This window comes from Penaeus chinensis, chromosome 2 (assembly GCF_019202785.1).
Source record: "Penaeus chinensis breed Huanghai No. 1 chromosome 2, ASM1920278v2, whole genome shotgun sequence".
Taxonomy (NCBI): domain Eukaryota; kingdom Metazoa; phylum Arthropoda; class Malacostraca; order Decapoda; family Penaeidae; genus Penaeus; species Penaeus chinensis.
This window is the reverse complement of record NC_061820.1, coordinates 21,071,624-21,095,794: the sequence shown is the minus strand read 5'-3', so window position 1 is coordinate 21,095,794 and position 24,171 is coordinate 21,071,624. Positions and strand designations below refer to the sequence as shown.

The window sequence follows — 24,171 nt, the reverse complement described above, 5'->3', positions numbered from 1 at the left end:
TAATATATAAATATTATATAAATATATATATATATATATATAAATATTATATAAATATATATATATATAAATATTATATAAATATATATATATAAATATCTATATAAATTATATATATATAAAATATTATATAATATAATATATATATATAAATATATATATAATATATATATATATAAATATATATATATAAACATATATTTACATAAACATATTTGTATATAAACATATATAAATATTTACATATATATATAACATATATATATACATATACATATATATAAATATATATATATATACACACATATATATACACATATATATACACACACACACACAATTATATATATATATATTTATATATATATATAATACATATCTATAAAATTATATATAAATATATATCAATTACATGTGTGAAGTGTGTAATTGCCCTCTTAGCCAGGCCACTACTGGGCTTCACACCCAGGTCTGGGTGATGGTGAACAAAATGTTCCCCATTTGGTACTGATTTTTCATCATATTATTATTATAACAACAAATTGCCCTACCCCCCCTCACCCGAAAGAAAGGGTATAGTGTCCCACAACCATGTAGTAAAAGGTATAATTTGCCTGTCAATAACAGAACAGACCTTTCAGCTATGGTATTACCTTAACAACATGATAATATAAAAGTTGTACAATATCAAAAATGTAGCAACACTATGATAATTAAAGAGGACACTCCTTGCATTAGAGTTGACTCACAAGGCTTCTGAAAACATTGCAAATCGGACTTTAAAATACTACAAGCCAGAGAGAGAACTATTTGAACCTTCACAGAATAAACATCCAAAAGTAACTACATTCTGAGAACCAGGAGAAAAGCCTGGGACTCTAAAGGAAATGACTTAGAATTCCCACTCAAATAGAAGTCCAAAATGAAATATTAATAGTAAGCAAGACCCAAATCACAAACTTCCACGAAAACATGAAACTGGCAGGAGCAGCACGGAAGCCCACACAATCAGAATTGAAGACCCAACAATAAACAGGCAAGAAAATCCAAATATTATCTTAATAATCTTAGCTGGTGATACAAAGACATCTGATTTCCATAACCCTATAAAATTACCAGAAACATAATAAGTCAATCAGAATTTCATAAACACATTATTGAAGACTCCTTTGGAGTGTAACAAGACTCGAGGCCAAAGACATCAACAAATTAAGACCTCTCAAATTCAGAAACTACAGGACTGGAAAGTATTTTGCAAGCAACCAGCCTCCAGTAAAAATGTAGGTTGCTCAAATGAAACAATATTTTCAGTAGAGACAGACATAAGAACAATTAACTGAAACAACTGAAATAATAGTGATAATAAGAATATACAAAATGTCAACAATGAAAAAAAAAATGAATTCAAAAGGACTTTCAAAGGTCCCTTAACTAGAACAAGTTGCAATAGGGCATACATAAAAAAAAAAAAAAACATTCTTTTTCTTAAAGTTCTAAGAACTAAAGCCAATACAAAAAGAAATTACAAATCCCTCTAACTTCATCAATAAACAACCAGAACATAATAAAGACTATAAACAAACGATAAGTAAAGAATAAAACAAATTCACAAACTGTAGAACAAATTACACCAACATATGCCCAAACATTAAACCAATCTCAGAGTTGTTTTAGGACAAAGAACACCCAAAAGAACAGAAACACAAAATACAAATAACAAACAAAATGAAAACGCACAAACACTAGATACAGCAACACAAACAAACAAAGAAGACTCAAGGGAAAAGCAAAACAATACACACCACTCATTCACTAAACCCTTTTTCCAAAACAATTCTCCTGCAACATGGTCACCACCAAAGGAAAAAAAAAAAAAAAAAAATGAAAACCTATTAAATAGAGAAGATTTCTTGTGGATAGATATAATAAAGGATGTTGTTACCTTAACTTCACCATAAATGTAATAAGCAATATGAACTCAAATAAATGCTAGAAACAATCACAGATACCATGATAGAAATAATGCCAATATCTAGAAATATAATCAAACACTTTCATAAATAAAATAATCCTGTGGAATACAAGATCAATCCTGAACAAAAGGATAGAATCAAATTACTTGATAAATAAAGAACAGACAGAAATAATAGGTATTTGTAAAGCATGGTTAAAAAATCAACTATCAATAAGGAATGATAGAATTAATCAAATAGGAGGCTTAGCTTTTTGTGGAAAAAGTGACATACAATTTAGAAGAATAAATTTAATAATAATTTTTTTTAATAACAAATAATAAGTATAAATAGATTAGAGACAATGGGAATAAAGATAAATTATTAAAACATATGGCTAAATGTTCTCTTGATGTACAATCCCTGCAACAATCTAAAAAAAAAAAGAATATTACATAAAACTGAAGACCCAAAACATAAGTTGGAACCCAAAACTAAAAGACAAATTAACAAACAAGACAGGCAAAAATATATTTGAAATACTAATCAAAATAATTTAATTATATTAAGACCACCAGGCCTAACAACAAGAATTGATCCTAAGAGTGCTAAAGAAACAACAACAGACCTGGCTCTAGCAACACCATTGCTAAGTCATTCAGAAGTATAAATGGGCCCAAACCTAAGAAGTGACCTTCTTCCAGTAAATATAAAAGATAATAATCAAACAAAAATCTCTCAGTCCAAAGAAAAAAATGGAGATCTATAAAAGAGGGATGGAATAGCTTTTAGAGAGAATGGATTAATATTTTCCTTTTTAAATATAGTACCAAAGAGACTAAATTGGTGACTGGCTATAACTAATAAATTAGATGATGACCTTACAGGATTCAGACCAAGTAAAAGCACAACAATTGGATTACAAGTAATAGACGCACATACAAATATTACAATGCTTTGTTAACAACAATGTCAAGATTAGGAATTATTGGTATTTCATTAAACTGGATCTATAATTTTCTCAAAGAAAAGACAAAACAATATTAACTTACAGAGCACTAGAAACATGCAAAGAATTAAAACTTAATATAACAACAAGTACTGTACTAAATATAAAACAGTTCACCATGGTATGATATCTCAAAATATGTAGGAACTCATTTTATGAACAGCTCATCAAAAGACTTTCCAGAACAATTCATCAAAAATCCATTTCAGATGTTAGAAAATACAACATATAAAGAATAACAACAAAAAATTCACAGATGGTTAAAAAAGTAAGTAACCAAATTCAGTCTGCATGTAACAAAATTCCCCAAAAACTACAGGGGACAGAACATAAATCCGGGACAAATGGGTTGACACATGAAGTTCTTACAAAGATCAAAATTAATAGATATCATAAAATCTTGGTTAATTTAATATTCCTCTCACTCTCTCATCCAAATATAAAAAAAATTATGCTGCAGATACCCCCCATCCCCACATTAGTCACAATCTTGACCCTAATAGCAGGGAAGGGCTTGGCAGATACCAGAAAAATGCAGAATAAAATTTGAATATAATACAGTAACCCCTTAACTATAATAATAATATACAATGGATAAGTCAATACAGTAAAGTCGCAAAAAGATTCCACCATGTATGTACAGCAGGCTGCCGCGTAAGTGAATCAGATAGCTCCATCACACCTCACAGCTTTTATCAAGCAGGTTAATAACTTACAAAGTCGTAGGCCACATCTTGTAGTGTTCACCCCTCATACACTCTATCCTACCATGAATACATGGAGGATTCAATGTCATCCAGGGTGGGAGTTGGGGGCAGCAGGCCCCACAGTGGAGGGGCTGGTCACAAGGGCCCTTGCATTTTACAATACAGTGTATTATTATCTATTTTGTGATCTTTTATTATTGTTATTCTACCCCACAACTACCTTGGACTTAAGGGGACCGTCCCTGGGCTTGGGGGGGTTTGGTCGGGGGGGGGGGGGGGGTCGAAAATGAGTTATGCCCTATTCCAGATTTGTATACTACTGTAGAATTACCCACAGTGAATATAAACTCCCACGAAGAAAAATTAGGTGGTCAAATGAGTGCCTAACCCCAGACAAATATTTTGCTGATCACCGAATTTCAACTATAAGTACTTATGCCTTAGTGCCACACCAACGTCGAGTTGTATTTTGACATTACCTATTGAAATGGATCACAGGAGGGTAAAAGTATTGTGCGCGCAAGTGAATGAGTGTGCACCCGAGTGTATGAGTGTGCGCACGTATGCTAGTGTGCCGTGTCTGCCTTCTTTGGCGACAAGGAGTGGGTTGGTAGCCCAGATACTCTCCGAAGGGATATTTCAACTGAGTTGAGGATTTTTGCTCATCTCAATTGAAAGGGGACCAGGATCCATGAGTAGTAGTAGCCATGTTTTAGTATTAGCTTTCTTCTTACTGTCCCTTCCTCCCGTTGTACACCCTGTTTGCTTATGGGTGATTACGTATAAGCATATTTATATATTCAGTGGGGGGGGGGGGTAAAAAGAAAATGGGACAACCGTGGTGGAAGGTAATATGAGGTATAGAGGACTCCTGACGGCAGAAAAGTGCGTGGATGTGATATTACGATGTTAATTTATGGTAACGTGGACTTCATAGTTACGGTGCAGGATGACTTCAGTGCTATATCACATTGTATTTTGTGATGCTGTGCAATAACTAATGATCTGATCTGAATGAAATAAAGAACAAGAGATAAGAGCAATGGTTGGGCTTTTGCTTATGTAAAAAGTAGGCAGTAAGCAAGCGAAAAAAATATGGAAAATTAATAGAAAATTATCAAAAAAGTTTGAAGGTCAATTACTCGTAAAGTTTTTTTTTCTTCATATTTCAGACTTCTCACGGCTTCCAGTTTTTGTCTGATCTCAAAATGCTTTATACCCTAAACAGAACGTCAGTATGCGCATAGAACTACATATCTTTTTTAATTCAAAATATTTTTATTTGAACAAATTTTTAACTTTTTTTCAGTTATGTAACATGCGATAATTTTAAACGAATTAATGAATTTCCTAATTCGAATACGTTGTTTGGTTTATATGACCTAGAGGTTTTCTTAGCAAAAGTAATATAGAAAATTAAGTTATAACTCCGGGATGTGAGAAGGCTAGAGTTAACCTAACTTTAAAATATCTATTTTTCGTTGCGCCTACAATTCCCTTCGATCATATTAAATAAAATTCAGTATAAAGATGCATAATAAAGTACTCTTACATCCTACCAAATTTCATTAAAATCTGTAAGACCATTTTCTATTTTTCAACAAAAAAGTGAGTCGGCATTTTCTCAGGGACGGTCCCCTTAGGCTGTGAGCAGCATTACTTTTTCCTTTAGTTGAAGTGTTACCGATCGTGTATGCAGATTATTCCTTGTACCAACGACTGCAACTTTTAATCCTTATCTTCATTTTGCCAAAGCTTTGTGCCTCCATACCATAAAGATTAACCTATATATGTGAACTAGAGGGTGAGAGGAATTCACTCATACCAAAATTGTCATTATCAGTGATGCAAAGATATTCCAAACACTTAAAATGGAAAATAACAAAAGATTCATGCACATTACAATATGCATAACTGAAGCAAGGAATAATAATAGCAAGGATGGACGACTGTGTGCAACTAAACAAATAGCAAAAAATGCGAGTGAAAATTAAGTACAAACACATTTGGGGTGAAAGGCTAGGTGGCTCCTGAGTGCCCTCTTTATTGTGTATCTTGCAAAACCAAAGAAAAGAAAAGAAAAAAAAGAAAAAAAGAGAAAGAACTTGCTCTCTCCCAACCACAAACAATCTTCATCACACTGATTTCCTTTTCATTAAATGTGGAGTTTAATGCCAAGTTTTGGCTTGTCCTCTTGATGGGATGACTTGTGTTTTTGAACCTTCTATTGACATGAGTCGCCTACAATGAAAACAGGACATGGTGTCCTCTCTCCTTACATAGTAAACACAACTGATAAATCACAATGATAACTTAGTTAACAATGCATAAGCAATTATAAGATATAAGACATAACAAAGATATAACCTACAATAATGTAGGCGAAGACTTTTTGACATTGATGATTATTGATGCTCAAATTCTATCAAAATGACGTTTTCGCGCATTATGCCGTCTTTCCCTGGCCCCTACTTATTGCCCTGGCGAACGGCCCTTACTCAGGGTCACAGGGGATCCCACTTACCATGACTTCGAGAGAAAATGCAGAAGGAATGCGGTTGCGTCCGTGTGTCTCGGCGTACGACTCGCGACTCGCCTTGCGCCCGCCGCCGGGTCCTCCTGCGGCTCGGCTCGCGGGCGGCGGGCGCCCCCTCGCCCTCGACCCCTTTCTGCCTCATTCTGCCTGCCTGTACACTCATGAAGTACTTGAGCTTACGAGGGGCTTCATGATTTTTTATTATTATTATTATTATTATTTTTTTTTTTTGATGTCGCACGGAAGTGATTTCCGGGAAAACACGTTTTGCTTCTCTCGGACTCGTTCTCTCTTTTTGCGTGTGTATGTCTGTGTGTGTATGTATGTGTATATGTATGTATGGGGGGGGGGGGGTTATGATATAATAGCATAAAATATTCCTAATCAGTTAAGCTATAGACTATCATGACTTTATGATTTTTTTTTTTTTAACAGATGTGTTCATTCAAGAAATCCTGTTATAATATTGCTTTGAAATTATCATGATTCTAGCCAAATATATTACTCCAATATAAATATTCTAATACAATATATTTATTTCATACCTACTGATTGTAATTCAAAATCCTATTAGGTAAATAACACTCGTTCAAAAGTTGTCCTTGTGGGAAAATACGATCATGCAACAAAACTAACTTCTGCATGCAGTTCGTAGTCAAACAAGCAGGTTTTCCTGTCGTAGGAGCCGAAATAAAGTCCCTGGAGAGGAAACGGTGGTTCAGAGAGGCACAGAGGAAGAGGGGCAGAGGCAGAGGGAAGAGGCTGCACAGGCAGGTCCAGTCCTCGGCTGTGAAGGCCAGCTTTCAAGTCCACCATGGAGAGTGATACTCCCAACCAGGCTGTGTTTGGCAAGGTAAGTGCCCTTCACACCCTTTCCACACCACGTGTTCATCCAGGAGGCTGTTAATTTAACAATAAGCTTACATAAACATACATGAGCAAGAGGAATAACTTCAAGACAGTTTTTTTTGGAATTGGCAGTGTCTCCCAGTTTAGGCCATATTTGGAAAAGTTTTGAACTTTTTCCCTACCCTTTTTGGTTGTTTTTGGTCCCATCCTAAGGCTCTTTTTTATTATAAACCATAAAGCATACCTTGAGGCTCATCTTCAAGGAATATAAGTGTTGCTTGAATGCTACAAAACACCTGTGAAGGAAGGTATGAAAGCAATTGCATATCCTATATTGCTTATTTTCTTTACTGAACATGCTTTAATTATCGCAGGGAAACTTCAGCATAATTCTTTAAAACACTTTTGAGGAAGCTGCTCCAGGAAATTAAGGGACGAGTAATATCTCGTGCATTTAGTAGAAGTTCGCCTCTGACCGTGGTTTGTCTCCTATTGTTTTTTGCTTTTTTTTCCAGTTTGTTTCTGTTGAACCTTGTGTATTTAGACAACCAAATACAGTCAGTAGCTTCTGTTTACCTGCCTTTTAGCAAATTACGTTTAATTTGTTAGTAATTGTTTTAAGAAAGGCAACCAGTCTAACCTCGTCATTCATGTGAAAAGGAAAAATAAAAGTTCAGCACTGAGCCTTTAAAAAAATACCCATATGTTTTCTTGTTAAGATCAAGAGCAAAAATACATAATAGGGAAGAATGTAAAAAAAAGGGATGAGAAATGATGAAAGTTACGAGAGATATGAACCTATCCAGGCCAGGGAATATTCCAGTGAGAGTAAAAGTAATAATTATGATGAAGATAGTATTATTGATGATAATGATAGTTACATTTAATAGGCCCATAAAATTGAAAGTGTTTTAGAAAGCCAAGTAACTTTTTGTACACTTTATTTTAGAGAAGGGACTTATGAAGAATGAGACAAAATGAATACAAAACAGCTTTGGAATTAAAGTGAAAACTTATGGACTCCACACAAAAGGAGACTTCACAGCATACAACAAAGGAATTGGAGATTTTGCATTTCCTTTATAAGTCATTTTGATAATTCTTTATCATGGCTTTATTATCGGAAAATATATTAATACATTAAGAAAGAACTTCATTGCGTCAGAGTTTACCCACATTTGTGGTTGCTATTAGTACTGGAATATATTTTTAAATAGCCTCTGTAAGATTCTGAGCCCCAGGGCCCACACTTCTATGTAGATACAGTACCATATTTATTTCTATTTTTTATTAACATTTCAGTCACTCAAAAAAAGTAGACTACATAGGAAGAAAAAGACAAAAAGGAGAAACAAAATAAGTAAAAGAAGAGGCATAATAAGAGAATGTAGTACTTGAAAAAAGGAAAATGTGAATGTAATTGATAAGAACAAATTGAAATAAGAAAATAGAAGCTGTAAGGAAAAACATACTGGATATCATGCTGAGCTTTTCCAGATAAGAACATAAAAGCTTCTGTAAAAATCTGATTTTCTTTTTTTTTTCTTACATTTTATCTTATTAAGTAAAATATGTACTCATTTTTTATATGTTGAAAATATGATCACATATTTGATGCAATCTCCTCTGTAATGAATACTCTACAAATACATGCTAATAATCTTGCCCAAAGTATTGCAAATTCTTTAATGATTCTGTTTGAAAATCAAAAGATGTTAATTCAATAGAAAATCTTGTTGTTTTAGTGACTTTGAAGAATATGTTAAATTATTAATGTTGCTATTAACCCAATGCTGCTAGGAAAAGTGCTGTGCTCATTTTTTTTTTTTCTTGTGAAATGTCTCATAGATGGCTCTGCTAGTGCTTAGCCACAAAGGAGTCAGTTAATAAACCTTGTGACCTTACCTAATTTCACTTTTCCATGAATTGGTGAGAAAAAAATGTTTTTTATTAAAGCTATGAATATCTATGGTGTTATTTTTATTTTAGACATTATAATTACTATAATGTTATAAGTATTAGTAACAGCAAAATAAGATAATGTAAAATATTTTCGTAAACCAAGGAAAATGGTAAACGGGCAAGACTGGGAGTACTTGTAATTGGGTCATTGGCTGCTGCTGCTGCTGCTGCTGCTGCTGCTGCTGCTGCTGCTGCTGCTGCTGTTGTTGTTGTTGTTGTTGTTTTTTTTTTTTTTTTTTTTTTTTTTTTTTTTTTTTTTTTTTTTTTTTTTTTTTTTTTTTTTTTTTTTTTTTTTTTTTTTGGGGGGGGGGGCTTCTTGTTTCTTAAATTATATCAATCAATTTAATTGTTTGTAGGAAAATCTTTCTTTCTTCTTTTTATAAGGTTTTAGACTATGATATTGTCGATATCCCCTGGATCCTTTTCTTCTGATCTTCTTTGTAGCTTACATGTAATCAATTATATTTGTTCTCTGGAGAAATATCTTCTTGTGTCTTAAAATACAGTATCTTTCAGTTGTTGGTTGATCTGAGCCTGTAATTAGATTTAGATTTGGATTATTGATTTTTATTTCTTTTAGGGCATCTAGCAAATAAGCTGTGTGTGAGTTCAATCTTGGACATTGTAGTATCAGATGGTCTATTGTTTGTTCTTCCTGTCGGCACCGTCTGCAATCCAGTTCAGGTCATTTTCGAGTTTTAGTCTATGTAGGTGTTTTTTTAGTCTTGTATGCTTTGTTATGATTCTTGTTATGCACACATCTATCTTTCTGTTTCTTGATCTTGTCCATGGTATTGGTTTGTTGTTTTTGAATAGGTAGTCTTTTGTGTTTATTCAAATATTTAGTTAATTTTCCCAATTCTTTTGGCTGTTTGTTTTTATTTCTTTTATGATGTTTCTGGTGTCATGGGATATCTTTATGGGGTTCATTGTGTAAAATGATTTTGTGATTCTGAGTTGTTCGTGTGTTTACTAGTGTTTGTATTTAGTATATTTGTTTTTTGGTTTGTGATTCTATAATGATATTAGGACTTATTTTGAATCTGTGAAAATCACTGCTTCTGTTATTTTGTTATTTTGTATGTATGTTTATCCTTGCTTAACCCATTCGCGACGGGCATGTCATATATGCGTGGCATGCCCACTGTGAGTTTATGTGTTTAATTGTTTTTACACATAGATGGCTACACTTGTTATAAGTCACCAATGAGCCAATTACGAGTACCGCCTGTCTCGCCCGTTTACCCTTTTCTTTAATTTACGAAAATATTTTACCTTTTCTTATTTTGCTATTACTATTATTTATATCATTATAGTAATTATAATATTTATAATAAAGATGACACCATCGATATTCACAGCACTAGTAAAAAATACATTTTCCCGCCAATTCAAGGAAAGGTGAAGGTAAGGCAGAGCCGTGTGTAGAGACATTTCACAAAAAATATTAAAAATGAGTACAGCATTTTCCCCATTTTTTGTTCATTTTTGTTCATATAGATTGCTGCTGATGTTGAGTCTGAATTTGGAATTTTAGGTCCGTCTGTGAATATTTTTTTTCATAGTATCTATATATGGTATTTTCCTTATAGTATTTCTTTTTGATGGGCATTTTATTTGTGAGAGTGTATAATGCTAATATTGGGGTGGTTTTTAAGCAGTCAAGCTATTCCTAGGGCATTATTTTGTATAATTTCTATTTTTTTCATTTCTGTGTTTTTGGCTGTGCCGAAGATTGAGATACCAAATTCTATTTTGGGTTTTATATAAATGTCATAGAATTTTATTATGGTTTCTCTATTTGCTCCCCATGTTGTTGAAGATATTTTTTCATTAAGTTTATTCTATTTGAGCAATTTATCTTTAGATTATTAATGCGTTTTTTCCAAGTTAATTTTGGAGCATCAAATTCTAGACCTAGTATTGTGTGGTTAGTTGTGAATTTAAGTACTTTGTTATCTATTTGTATCATTGGTATATGTCTTATTCTATTTTTTTGTAAAACACATAAGTTTGCTTTTTGTTAGATTTATTGTTAATTCCCATTTGTTCACCCTTTCTATTATTTGTTTTAACCCTAATTCTAGTTTATTCTTAGCCTCAGCTAGATTATTATTAATTGCTCTAATTGTAATGTCATCTGCTTATGTTACTTTTTATACTTCATCCTTTAGGGTTAAAGCCCTTGTCATTATTTTGAACAATAATGGACTTGCTATGTTTTCTTCTGTTGATTTTTTATTACCTATGACTATTTGGTAGGTTCTGTTTTTAAGGAAATTCATGATCCACTTGAGTGGGGCTCCTCTAATTCCAAGTTTTGCTGCTTTTATTATTACTACTTCATGATTTATTGAGTTAAAAGCTTTTTCCAGATCTAGTCATGCTATTAGAACATATTTTTTCTATGCGAAAGCTTTATTTACTTGATAGTCTATTATTTGTAGAGCTTCTATGGTTGAGCTGTTTGGTCTGAATCCTGTTAGGGTTTTCATTTATTTTTTTGTTAATTTCTAACCACCAGTTTAGTCTATTAGTTATGATACTTTCAAATATTTTCCCAATACATGATATTCTACTAATGTATCTGTAAGATTTTTTATCTGATGGGTCTTTACCTGGTTTTATTATTGGATTTACTAATGATTTCTTTAGTTCCTTTGGATATTCTCCTTTTTGCCAGTAAATGTTAAGCAATAATAAGATTTTTCTTATACTTTTTGGGGACATTTTTTGAAAAAATTGTATGGAATTTCATCAGGTCCATAGGCTTTTCCATTATTTGTTTTTTTTAATTACTGAAGTTAATTCCTTTAAAGTGAGATTTTCACTTATTCCTTCTGTGTTTGTTTTTTCTGTCAAATTCTTTATCTCTGTTTTTGTCAACAATCTTTTTGCTTTTTTGTTTATTGTTTCTTGAAATTCTTCTTTTAGCAAATTCAGTTTTTGCTCTGTATCTTGGATAGGCTGATTATTATCAATAAAAGGGTAAGTATTATTTCTATTTTTACATGCTAGTTTTTTTATGAAACTCCAAATCTTTCGGTTGGTGTGTTAAAGTCGAGAGAAGTACAGAAGTTTTCCCAGCTATTCCTTTTTTCTGCTTCTATAATGGTTCTTGCTTTAATTTGCATTTTTTTAAATTTGATTTTGTTTATGTCATTTGGATTTTTCCTGCATTTATCAAAGGCTTTGTTTCTTTGTATTATCATTCAATACATTTTAGATTCCACCAGGGTTTGCTTGGTTTATTTTTATTGACTTTATTATCAAATATAAAATATTTTTTACCAATGTTTTTTTATTAGTCCCATTATTTCTTTTATTGATTTAATGCCCGTCATGTCTCTGTTATCTAATTCTTCTTGAAAATACTTCCATCCTTCTTTACTGAAGGTCCATTTTTTTTCTATTGTACGTGTTTAATTTATGTGGCTGCTGTCACTGCCTGAATTTCTGTTAGTTTTTATTTCTAAAGGGCTTAGTTCTGAAGATCCTATCACTAAATCTATAGTAGTTCCTTTCCCTGTTTTTGGGTCTATTCTGGTGATTAGTCCTGTGGGGGTTATTAACTTCAGATTGTTTTGAGTAATCAAGTTAAACAGATTTATTCCCATCTTATTTGCAGTATTTGTTTTTATATGTGGGTGCCGTGATGGGTGGTGAACATTAAAATCTATTATTAATTTGGGCTGACATAATTGTTCTATGTAATGTTCTAATTCTAGTTGTTCTATTTTGTTGCAAGGGTTGTAAGTTGAAATTAAGTTTAGCCAGTTATTCTTGTAGCTAATTTTTATAGCTGTTTTTTCTATCTTATTATTTTGTCTCTCATTGAGGTTTATTTTCTTGTATTGTAAACTATTATGCATACAAATTGCAAGACCTCCTCCCCTTTGTTCTGTTCTATCTTTTCTTTATATTGTATAATTGCTTATCTTAAAATTATCATTTTTAGTTAACCAAGTTTTGCAGATTGCAAATACTTTTGGATTTTCTTTATCTATTAAATGGTCTATTTCTGTCTTTTTATTTAAAATGGACCTGGCATTCCAGAGTATTAATTTATCCATATATACATTCCATGATGTCATTTATGATTGGAATTACTTCTGTAATGGTCTCGGATATAGTTATGATTACAGATTTCTCAGATTTTAAGTTTGCTGCTATGTTTGATATCAGTTTAATTATTCTTTTTACAATTTCTATCCATGAAGGATTATTTTTCATCACGGTCTATTTTTCTTTCTGGTGTTGAAGTTTTAGTTTGAGGCGTTGGAAGTGACCATGTTATTGGGGAATTCACTAGTTCTTTGTTTTTCATATTATTTTTGTGTGTGAGTTTTTGTTCTTTTGTTTTTTCAAGTTTAGATTTCACTGATGAATTTAATGTGTCTGGTTCTTTTTGGTTTGCGTTGTTTTTTTGTTTTATATGCGTTTTCTGAGTTGTTGTTATGTTGTGTGTATGTGTTAAAGTTTGAGCAAATGTTTGTGTTACCTTTGGGTTTGTTTGTTGTATGTTGTTGTGTTGTCCTTTGGTTGTTGGTAGTATTCAGAGTTTGGCTTGTGTATCTCTGCTGTTGTTAGTATGGTATTTTTGTGGAGTGTTTTTTTTTTTTTTTTTGCTTTGTTTTGTTTTGTTTTTTGAGTTGTCGGGTTTAACTGGTGTAGAAGTTTCTTAACTTCTTGGTTGTTTGGTGTTGTGTTTGTTTTTATTTCTTGTGCTTTTATGTGTGTCTAACATGTCCGGCTGTATTCTGGGTGGTTACTATTACAGAAAAAACAATAAGAGGGATTTGAACAGTCTTTAAATTTGTGACCAATCTGATTGCAATTACTTCATCTTAATTTATTTTTACAAGAAATTATCCCATGACCATACATAAGGCATTTGAAACATTTTGGAATGGGAAAAGTGTATTGAAAAACTTGATATGCAGTATGTCCCATGGCCACTTTGGAGGGTAGTGGACCTTAGAATGTTATTTTTAGGGCTCTAGTGGGTAGCAATTTATTTTCCCCCATTCTGTTGATTTCTTTTATTTGAGTGTCTGATCCCCAAATTATTCTCATTTTTTCTTAATTTTGTTTTACTTCAATTTCGGTTTCCACTGGGGAAATAGGGGCACCCCAGGTTTCTGCTAGAGGCTGGTTGTTTGCATTGGACTTCCCAGTCTCCTAGATGGTTTATTTCATGTCAATCACTTCAAATCTAATTTGTTTTTTGTTGATGTTATGTTTGTCATTGCTTGTAATATAATGATTGGTGATGATTTGAAACATCCTGTAGCTATTCGCAGTGCATTTTGTAATGTTTGTATTTTCCTTATTCCACAACTGTTACTACCCCCATAGATGCTATGAATGTGACATCATCTGCATAGATTGTTTTGTGGACGTCATGTTACCTCTAAATCTGACATTAGTCTGTTGAAAAGGGTTGGGCTTAGAGGAGATCCTTGAGGTGCTCCCCTTATTTTCTTTTCTTTTTCTGTTTTGCAGTCTCCTATAGTAATCTGGGAAGTCCTGTCTTTCAAGAAATTATTTATAAAATTTAATGGTGAGCCTGTTATTCCCATTTTTGCAGCTTTGATTTGAATGATTTCTTGGTTTGCCGAGTCAAAAGCTTTTTCGAAATCGATGCATGCTATTAGGGCGTACTTTTTTTCTCTTCTAGCCTTGTTGATATATAAATCTAGTTTCTTGGCAGCTTGATTGTAGAATTCATACGTTATTTCATCAGGACCATATGCTTTTTTTTTTTTTTTCATTTGTTATGGCAATTTTTACTTCTTTTGTTGTTATCTTGTTACAAAGTTCTTTAGTATTTGGGAGTCTTAGTAATGCCTCTCTCTCATTTTTTTTTTTTTTTTTATAATTCTGTGGGTGGCTTTTTGATAGTTCTTTTAAATTCTTCTTTAAATAATTCTAGCATTGATGTTATGTCTAATGCTGGTGTGTCATTATGTATGATTGGATATTCAATTGTTGATTTTTTACCAGTAAAGCTTTTTTATAAAGCTCCATACTTTTCTTGATGGTGTTTTAAAATCTAGTGTATGACAGAAGTTTTCCCAGGATTTTCTTTTTTCTCTATTTATTGTTTGTCTATCTACTGCTAGATGTTTTCTATAGTTAGAGTGATTTTCTTGACTGTTTTTTTTTTTTCTCCATTTGTTGAATGCTTTATTTCTTTGTTTTATCGCATCATTACAATTTGAATTCCACCATGGTTTATTTGGCTTAATAATCCCATAACCATCCTCAAAATATAAATATTTTGAACCTATGTCTTTTAATAAGTTGGTTAATACTTTAAAAGTTTTTATGTTTTCAGTATCTTAACTTTCTATCTCCTTTTGGTATTTCCACCACCCTTCTTCTATGAATTTCTATTTCTTTTCTTTAGGATGTGTTTTTTGGGGAGGTTATCTTTTATGATAACTGGTAAGTGGTCACTTCCTAAATTGCATCCTGTCTCTACCTCTAAATGACTTAGTGTAGGTGAGGTTATTATTAGGTCACTAGTGCTTGTTTTTCCATTATTGGGGTCTACTCTTGTAATCTGACCTTGGGGTGTTAGTAGGATTAGATTATTTTGACTGGTGAGTTCAAATATGTTTTTTCCCGTGATGAATGATAGTCTTAGATTTAAATTTGGGTTCCAAAATGTATGATGTCCATTAAAATCTCCCATTATCACCTTTGGTTCCTCTATTTGTTCTATATAATATTCTAATATTTCTTTGCTTATATTACAACATGGATTGTAGATAAGAAGTATATTTAGCCCTTTATTTCTATAGTTAATCTTTATTCCCAGTATTTCTATTTTTTTGTAAATTGTTCTGTTAGATTTATAAGCTTATATTGTAATTCCTTTCTTACACAAGATGCTAGACCCCCTCCTAATTGTTCTCTTCTGTCTTTTCTAATTAATCTGTAATTTTCATGTTAAAATTGTCCTTTCCTTTTAACCAGGTCTCGCATAATCCTATCAAGTCTGGTTGCTCTTTATTTCATGAGCTTTCTTTGCATCTAGATTGGCAATATTTCCCTTTATATTTTTGTGTGAGGGAATTTATTGCATAGATTTGAGTTGATCTAAGACTTCCAGTGGCCAGTCATAGTACTTGATTTTGTAAAGTTTCTGGTTTTCTTAATTCTGTTTCTTTTGCTGTTCCATAGATTGTTATTACGTATTCTATTTTTAGTTTTATATATATTTTATAAGATTTGAATAGAGTTTCCCTGTTTGCTCCCCACTTAAATGAGGTTATTTTTTTCATTATATTTATTCTACTTAAGGTATCTGTTTTAAAATTTTCAATATGGTTTTACCATTTTAATTTGGGGGCATCTAATGTTAAGCCAAGAATTTTATGACTGTTTATTTTCAAGTCCTAATAATTGGCCCATTCTTTTAGCTTTTGTGATTCTATAACTATTTTGGCTTCTAATAGGGTTTTGTAACTTGTTAGTAGGGTTATATCATCCTCGTATATTATTTTTTCAATTTCTTTAGATAATTTTAGGTCATTTAGCAATACAATAAATAGAATTGGACTTATTGGTGAACCTTGAGGTACGCCACTTTGTGTGGTTCCTTTTTCTGATGTTTGGTTTCCAATTTTTATTTGGAATGTTCTTTTTTTCTAACAAATTATATATCCATTTTAAAGGTTTTCCTGTAATTCCTATATTTGACATTTTTATTGATAATGCTTCATGATTGGTTGTGTTAAATCCTTTTTCTATATCAATACATATAAACAGGATATATATTTTTCTGTGAAAGCTTTGTTTATGTGGCTGTCTATTGTAAGTAGTGCACCAGTGATATTTCTATTAGGTCTGTAACCTGTTAGGTCTTTATCTAACTTGTTATGCTCTAGCCACCATATCAAACCATTTTGTTATAATGTTTTCAAATATCTTGCCAATACATGAAATTCTGCCAATAAATCTATAAGAGTTTGCTTCTGAGGGAATTTTTGCCCGGTTTTACTATAGGATTTATTATTTTTTTTCAAGGATTTAAAATTGGTTAATATTGACTAATATATTATTTGGGACATTTTTATAAAACTCATACATAAGTTCATCTGGTCTGGATACTTTGTTTTTTTTTCACTCTCAGTTGCTGTTTTTAATTCCATTAGGGTTATTTCTTTTGTATTTCTTAAATTTATTAATTTTTCTTTTTCTCGGTCTGACAGAAATTTTTGGGGCTTTATACTTAAAAGTTTTCATGTATCCTTTTTCATTGAAGTTGTTTTTGCTGTTTATTTCTTTAGAAAATTCCATATCATTTTATGTGGAGTTTTGAAATTCAGTGTAGTACAGAACTTTTCCCGTGACTCCTTTTTTGTTTGTGTTATTGCAAGTCTAGCTTTTGCTAATAATCTTTTGTATTCTAATTGTTTTAGTATTGTAAGCTTTTTTCTCCATTTATTAGAAACTTTATTTTTTTCTTTTATGATATCATTACATTCTTTATTCCACCATGGTTTATTTAGTTTCCTTATCAAATATATTCTCGTTTCAAATTGAAAATATTTAATAGCCGTATTTTTTATAATTTCTGTAATTTTATCAAGTGAAGTTAATTTAATTTAGTTATTTGTTTTGTTATCTTTGTTTGTATCTTTGTATTTGTTTTTTGTGTTTCACAACTTTCTTTTTTTGTTATGGGTTTTAGTTGTTGTAATTGTCTCTTTATCTCCAAGTTGTTTGATGTTATGTTTCCTTATTTATTTCTTGTGCTAATTTGTGCGTTCTTCATTCTTTTGTATTTGATAAGTATTTTCATCACAACAGAAATAGTGTGGGGTATTTTGGCAATCTTTAAAACTATGCCCATGTTGACTACAGTTATTACCTTTCTTTGTTTTTACTAGGACCCTATCTTAGACAATTATGGCATTTTGGTATGGGGAATGTATACTGTCTCACTTGGTAGCTTGTGTGGCCTATAGCTACTCTTTTGGGTAGAGTTCCTCTGAAAGTGATTCATAGGGATTTAGTAGGCATTCACTTTTCTTCATTCTTTTATCTTTATTTTGGCATTTTATTCTTATTACGGCTGTTATTTTGTTTGATTCATATCCTAATGTTCTTTTCTCTTTAATGTCTACAATGTCTAAATCAGTTTCAACTGGGTATATCATACCATAGGAACAGTTTGTGTATCTATTTTGAAGTTCGTTGTTTGCATATTATTTCCCAGTTTCCTAGTTTGTTTACTTCTCTTAGTGGTCTTAAATTTGGATAGGTCTCTGACTTCAAATCTGAGGGCTTTACCTGCCCCTAGTACTCTTTGGGAATCTTTGACTATGTATTTCTGAAAAACTGATTAATTTGTAACTTTGGGTTGTTAAAATTGGTGGTTGCAGATCCATCTTTTAATTGGATAAGTACTACAGAATTTTCATTTCCTTCCTCCATATTTGTTGGGTTATTGCTTGTTGTTGGTTGGGGTTCTTCTGGTGTTTTCCATCCGACTTCTTTGTTTTTCAGTTGTTTTGAGGTTGGGTTTTCTTTGTTATCACTTTCTAGTTCTTCTCTCGTTCTCTTCATTTGGTTGTCATGGTCCATATGTTGAACTGAATCAGGGTCTTCACCTGGATCAGAATTGATATCAGTGTTCATAAAATTAGGATTTTCAACTACACTTGAAAGTTGATGATCACTCAACAGAGTTTCAATCCATTCTCCAAGGGTAAACTGGTGAGATAGATAGGACTAATTGTTTCCTTGGGTGACTAAGTACCTGTGGAGCAATCTATGTGTACCTATTACTATTAAACTAAAATTACGTAGCCTATATTTTTGCCTTCTACTGTGAGTGAATGTAAAGGAAAAACCTTGTTTATTTATAAGGTTAAGCAAAGCTTGGATGAATAAACTATGCTAGGCTAATCAGATGTTCAACAATGCATCGACTAATTTTATTTTAAAGTGAGGATTAGAAATATGGAGGAAAGAAAATTATTTAGGAAGAAATAAAAAGAAGGGAAAATGAGAACAAAGAAGAGTGTTTGATATAAAGTCCAGAAGAGGAGTTCCAAGGAGGAGGAATGAGATTTCATGAGAAGTGAAATTGAGATCAGGGGCTGAAGAAGAGAAAGTAAGATGAAGGGAATGAAGATGTGGAGATGGTTTGCTTGGATTTCATTTCAAAGGCAATATTGTCAATAGGTCAATAACTCATAAACATCAAATAAAAAAATAGAAGAGCTAAGATAAGATAAGCTTAACTTTGGATATTTTAAACATTTTGTTTGAATCTCTTGTAGCTATAGTTTACTATAGTGGAGAGACTGACCAGTGCTGAAGAGGATATGTTAGGCGTACACATCTAACATGTTTCTTTTTTGGGGGAATGTGTTGATGGATGCTTGCTTGTACCTCATTTGTTTAGTTTGTAATGATCAGATTATGTCATTACCCATTTAAGCTTTTATCGTATATTGGATATAAATATTATGAATGAGTAACTTTGGGAAACAAAATCATCGTTTATTGTAACAAGTATTTAAAGTATATACAAAACTTTAATAGTGTATTATTATCATTTTATTGTAGTCTCTCTGACAGGGATTCAAAACCAGGATTTTGTGGAACTCCGGGATACTGTTGACCGTCACCAGAGGTTCTGTGAAAAATCATAAAATTATTATGTGCTATTACAAAATGACAGTGATTTTAATTTAGAATTCATAATTCCTACTCAACAACACATTAAAACACTTTCCAGACACCAAAATACAATGTATTATATACATTGGACTATATATGTACTGTGGAGAGGGGTTCCTTAGAATATGAAAAATGATTACAGGGGTTCCTCCAAGGTTCCTCATCAGAAATGCACAATCCTCATAGAGAAGTGATTCCTAACCTTTAGGAATCACTTCTCTATGAGGATCATGCATTTCTGATGAATATATTATCAGTATGTTAATTGGCTGTCTTGCCGTGTGAGTTATTGATTGTGATCTACTCCATTTGAAACAAAACACGCCGGAGAGGAGGCTGAAAAGATCTAACACAAAGAATTTCACACTCATGGCACATATTGTAATTCCATTCCTGTTATCACCATCACTTCTGAATGTTATTATTATTATTATTGTTATTAGCATCACCTTTGTTGCCATCATCTTTGTCATCACCATTATTATTATTATTATTATTATTATTATTATTATTAATCAGTTTTATAATAATTATTATTATTTACTTATTTAACAAAAATCAAAGTTATCTTACGAATGGGTCAAGAGTGATTAATGTGAAAATATATTAGAAACAGAACTAGTGTTCAATGGAATTATCTAAAAGAAAGCTAAACATTGGTTAAATTCAAAACCAGATTAACCACCAACAAATGGTTGTGAGAGAACGAGGGTTGATTCAAATTCTGTTTCTCACAAAGTTCAGTTCTAAGTAGCGGAAAAAAGATGGGCAGTTTCCTAGGATGGCCCTAGCATGACCCACTAGTACGGCTCTTGCTTGAATTTATACCAAGTAAAGAAATAATGGTCCTCCTACCAAGTAACCAGGTCCTGTTATTTCATTTTCTGCCCATGTGTAGGATATATATTGTAAGAAAGAATAAAATGTTTTTATTTACCATTAATTATTGTTATATCTGTACTACAAGTGACCATGGGAGTTAGATGGGTGTAGACCTGTCATGTTCATTATGAGACATCAGATAACACATACTGATCTCACTCACATGGGTTGTATTATTTTTGGATATCCTTAACCCATTTCTACCCAGCATTACATATTTGTTATGCTTTTCTGCTTAAGCATTATCATTCTTTATTTGTCTGTAATCTGAAACAGGTCTGAACAAGAGTGACAGTCATGCAGATTACACATTTAATATGTTAATATAGGTATTTGAGTTTTCACTTGCCACAGTGGTCATTGGTCAATAACTCTTCAAAAATTAAGATCTCTTCTGTGAGGTTAGCTAGTTGTGCATTTTTCTTTATTAGGAGTATTGTTTTCAGGATTGATCTATTAACCTGCAGCTGCTAGGGATTTAATTAACTAAACTCACAGTTGGCATGGGTTGTACGTACATGCCGTACGTACAACCCATGCCAACTGTGAGTTTAGTTAATTAATTTTATGCAAAGAGTACCAAGTCACCAGTAAGCCAATTACGAGTACTACCTATTTCACCTGTTTAACCTTTTCCTTGATTTTCAAAAATATTTTCTGGTATATAATGCTGTTAGCATTATTAATAACACTATGATGATTATAATGTCTATAATAAGAATAACAGCATTAGTATTGATAGCATTGGTGAAAACAGAGTTTTTTTCTTTTTTTGTGGCTAAGTGCTTACAGAGCTATCTATGCATAGAGATGTTTCCCAGAAAAATACTAGTGATCACAACATTTTCTGGAGACTTTGGTTAACTAGTACATTTAGGGATATTTTATATGATATATTTGAATCCTATCATATCTGAATTTCATATATCATCTTAAATCTGGTATAGCATATATGTCATACTAGGCACATAGCCACTTTTATACACACACCATATTTTTGTGTTTTGTAATCTCAAATTAATTCCTGACTATTACTGTTGTTCCTGCTCTGAAAACCAGTGACTTTTTTAACATACTAAAATAAAATATTCCAGATAGCTTTGACTTTGACATTCTTTTTACATATGTCCCACTTTTGAAGGAACGACAAGAGAGAAATTATGAGAGCAGTTGCCCATTGAAGTTGAAATGCTGAAAAAAAAAAAAAGGAGAAACGGTTAAATATGCTGCTGACACAAATAGCAAGACACTCACATGGGAATGGAACACAAAATTATGGGGGCAAACTAATTCAGTTTAAATGCAAAGAGTAAATCTCAGACAACCACAGTATCTTATGCAGAAAATGGAATATCCTCACCAAGCCCTAAGAACCCTTATTTTTGCACAAGATAAGATTAATTATGTATTGGAAAGTATTCATTATGATAGAATAAAACATTGTCTTGCAAAAACATCAGAAAAGAAAAATGTGCAATAAATGGATGCAAGAGAGCCTTATTGAGCCAGTGTAATTAGTATGATATGGGACTCTGTATACTTATTTAATTATTTATTTACTTATATAATCTTTATTTCCATGTATAGCCCAAAAAAGATACAGACTATAATAATGGACACACACGCATACACATTTATTTGTAACCACATACAGTTCCTGAAAAATATTATTGAATTTGCCTAGTATGACATAAATCCACACTCAATTTTGTACTATGATATTTAGAACTGAATAAGGGCTTATAGCTATTTCCTTTCTGCAACATGAAACTATATACATCAAAATTAAAGCTTAGAAAAAAATTAAAAAATTAAAAATAAATAAATAAAATAAAAACATAAATAAAACACAAATCAGAAATGAGTAAAGTACTCAGAATTGCCTCTTGTCCTTTTATTGCCTGTATAGACTTAAATTTGTTTTTGAAAATGAGACCGATCATTACCTCAATGTGTGTAATATGGGGAATGTCTTCTAGTGTTGTTATCATTCAATGTTGTTAATATTATATATCAGTCCATTCACCCATTTGAATGTTGTGTACATTTTATGCCCAAAAACATATTCTATTTGAATGCAGACCAGTTTTTGATATAAAATGGGCATCTTGTACCTGAACTAATTTTCCATTTGGCTGTGGATTTGAAGTCAGTACATTTTGATGTAAAATAAGGTGATAATTGACAACATTTATTAAAGAATCATATGCATGCATGTGCTTCATATTACAAATCTTTGAGAATCCTATTTTATTATATATTTTTTAGCATTATTGTTATTGTTATTTATATCATCATTATCATTATTGTTCTAACTCTTATTATTATTGTTATTATCATCATCATGGTTATTATTATTCTTCAAGGCAAATACACTCCATTGACCTAGTTAGACTGTCAGTATGTTCACAAGCACTGTTTATATGTCTATCCGAGGATAAAAAGGAAGGTAGGAGGAGGAGGGGAAGGAAAAGAGGGAGAAATGGAGTGGAATGGGGCTTAAAGAGAAAAGATTGATGGGATAGGGGAAGCCGAGGGAACTTAAAGAGGGAAAGGGAATGGGTAAAGGGGACAGGAGAGAGGGGAAGGTAGAAGGAGGAGAGGAAGGGAAAGAGGGAGAAATGGAGTGGAATGGGGCTTAAAGAGAAAAGATTGATGGGATAGGGGAAGCCGAGGGAACTTAAAGAGGGAAAGGGAATGGGTAAAGGGGACAGGAGAGAGGGGAAGGTAGAAGGAGGAGAGGAAGGGAAAGAGGGAGAAATGGAGTGGAATGGGGCTTAAAGAGAAAAGATTGATGGGATAGGGGAAGCCGAGGGAACTTGAAGAGGGAAAGGGAATGGGTAAAGGGGACAGGAGAGAGGGGCTTAGAGAAAAAATGGGGATAGGCAAACACTTCTAGAGGTTGCCTGTAAGCTGCAGGCAACCCATTTTCAAACTCACAATGGTACTCCATAATGACTTGAAGTGCTAGAATATTGGCTATTGTGGATTTTCCCAGAGTAAATCCAGACTGCTCTGGCAGATAGTATAGCATGCAATCCATAAGCCAGTGGTTTTACTAATGGCCTTTAGTTCATCAGAGATATTGTGGATACCTGCTGCTTTACCCTTTACCTTGGAAATCACTTCCCTAACTTCAGTCAGAGTAGGAGATTTCTCACACCCATATGTGATATGAAATGACCCATACCATCTTGTGAGTGGAATGCAGTTGTCTGATAGAGGGGATAGAGATCAGCTATCTTAGGATATGTTAAGCTAGAGGAAGGTTATTTCCTAAGAAATGGCTGTTAACCTCTGCAGCAAGGTTCCTGATATGGTTCCTAGTCCAGCCAGTTGAGCCTAGGAAGAATTTGCATAATTCAAGTAAACTGCAAACAAAATAATAGTCTTTGTAGTTATTTGCTTTCATGTTCTTTATAAAAAAAAAACCAAAAAACTTCCAGATATTTGGCAAAATAAATTGGCAACACTATTTACCCAAAACAAGCACATGAAAATCTGTGCAGTTTTTATAACCTTTTTTAGTAATAGTCAAAAGTAAAATTCATCCATTTAAGAAAATGCAAC

At 32.4% G+C, this 24,171-nt stretch overlaps 2 protein-coding genes across 3 annotated transcripts in view; one reads left to right on the top strand and one right to left on the bottom strand.

Annotated features, from left to right (window-relative positions):
* Window positions 1-6,172: 6,172 nt before the first annotated feature.
* On the bottom strand, window positions 6,173-7,020 carry LOC125034341. Its single transcript, XM_047626155.1, has 2 exons — window positions 6,841-7,020; window positions 6,173-6,355 (listed from the first exon to the last, which is right to left on the bottom strand). Exons 1-2 carry the CDS (start codon window positions 7,018-7,020, stop codon window positions 6,173-6,175), a joined length of 363 nt encoding a protein of 120 aa, XP_047482111.1.
* Window positions 6,236-24,171, top strand: part of LOC125033463 — a 30,787-nt gene continuing 12,851 nt past the window's right edge. Inside the window, exons 1-2 of one of the 2 annotated variants that reach the window (XM_047624993.1) lie at window positions 6,236-6,370; window positions 6,887-7,057. In XM_047624993.1, coding sequence (XP_047480949.1) covers window positions 7,019-7,057 — 39 coding nt within the window. In that variant the 5' untranslated portion in view covers window positions 6,236-6,370; window positions 6,887-7,018. The remainder of the gene's footprint in view (window positions 6,371-6,886; window positions 7,058-24,171) is intronic. The other variant, XM_047625000.1, reaches the window with a different exon arrangement.

What these genes read in the sequence shown, in the direction of transcription:
- LOC125034341 (XM_047626155.1), bottom strand. Translation starts at nt 7,020, where the DNA reads ATGGTGGACTTGAAAGCTGGCCTTCACAGCCGAGGACTGGACCTGCCT. An exon ending in ACTACGAACTGCATGCAGAA is followed by an intron (nt 6,356 to 6,840) that starts GTTAGTTTTGTT and finishes ATGAGTGTACAG; the next exon opens with GCAGGCAGAATGAGGCAGAA.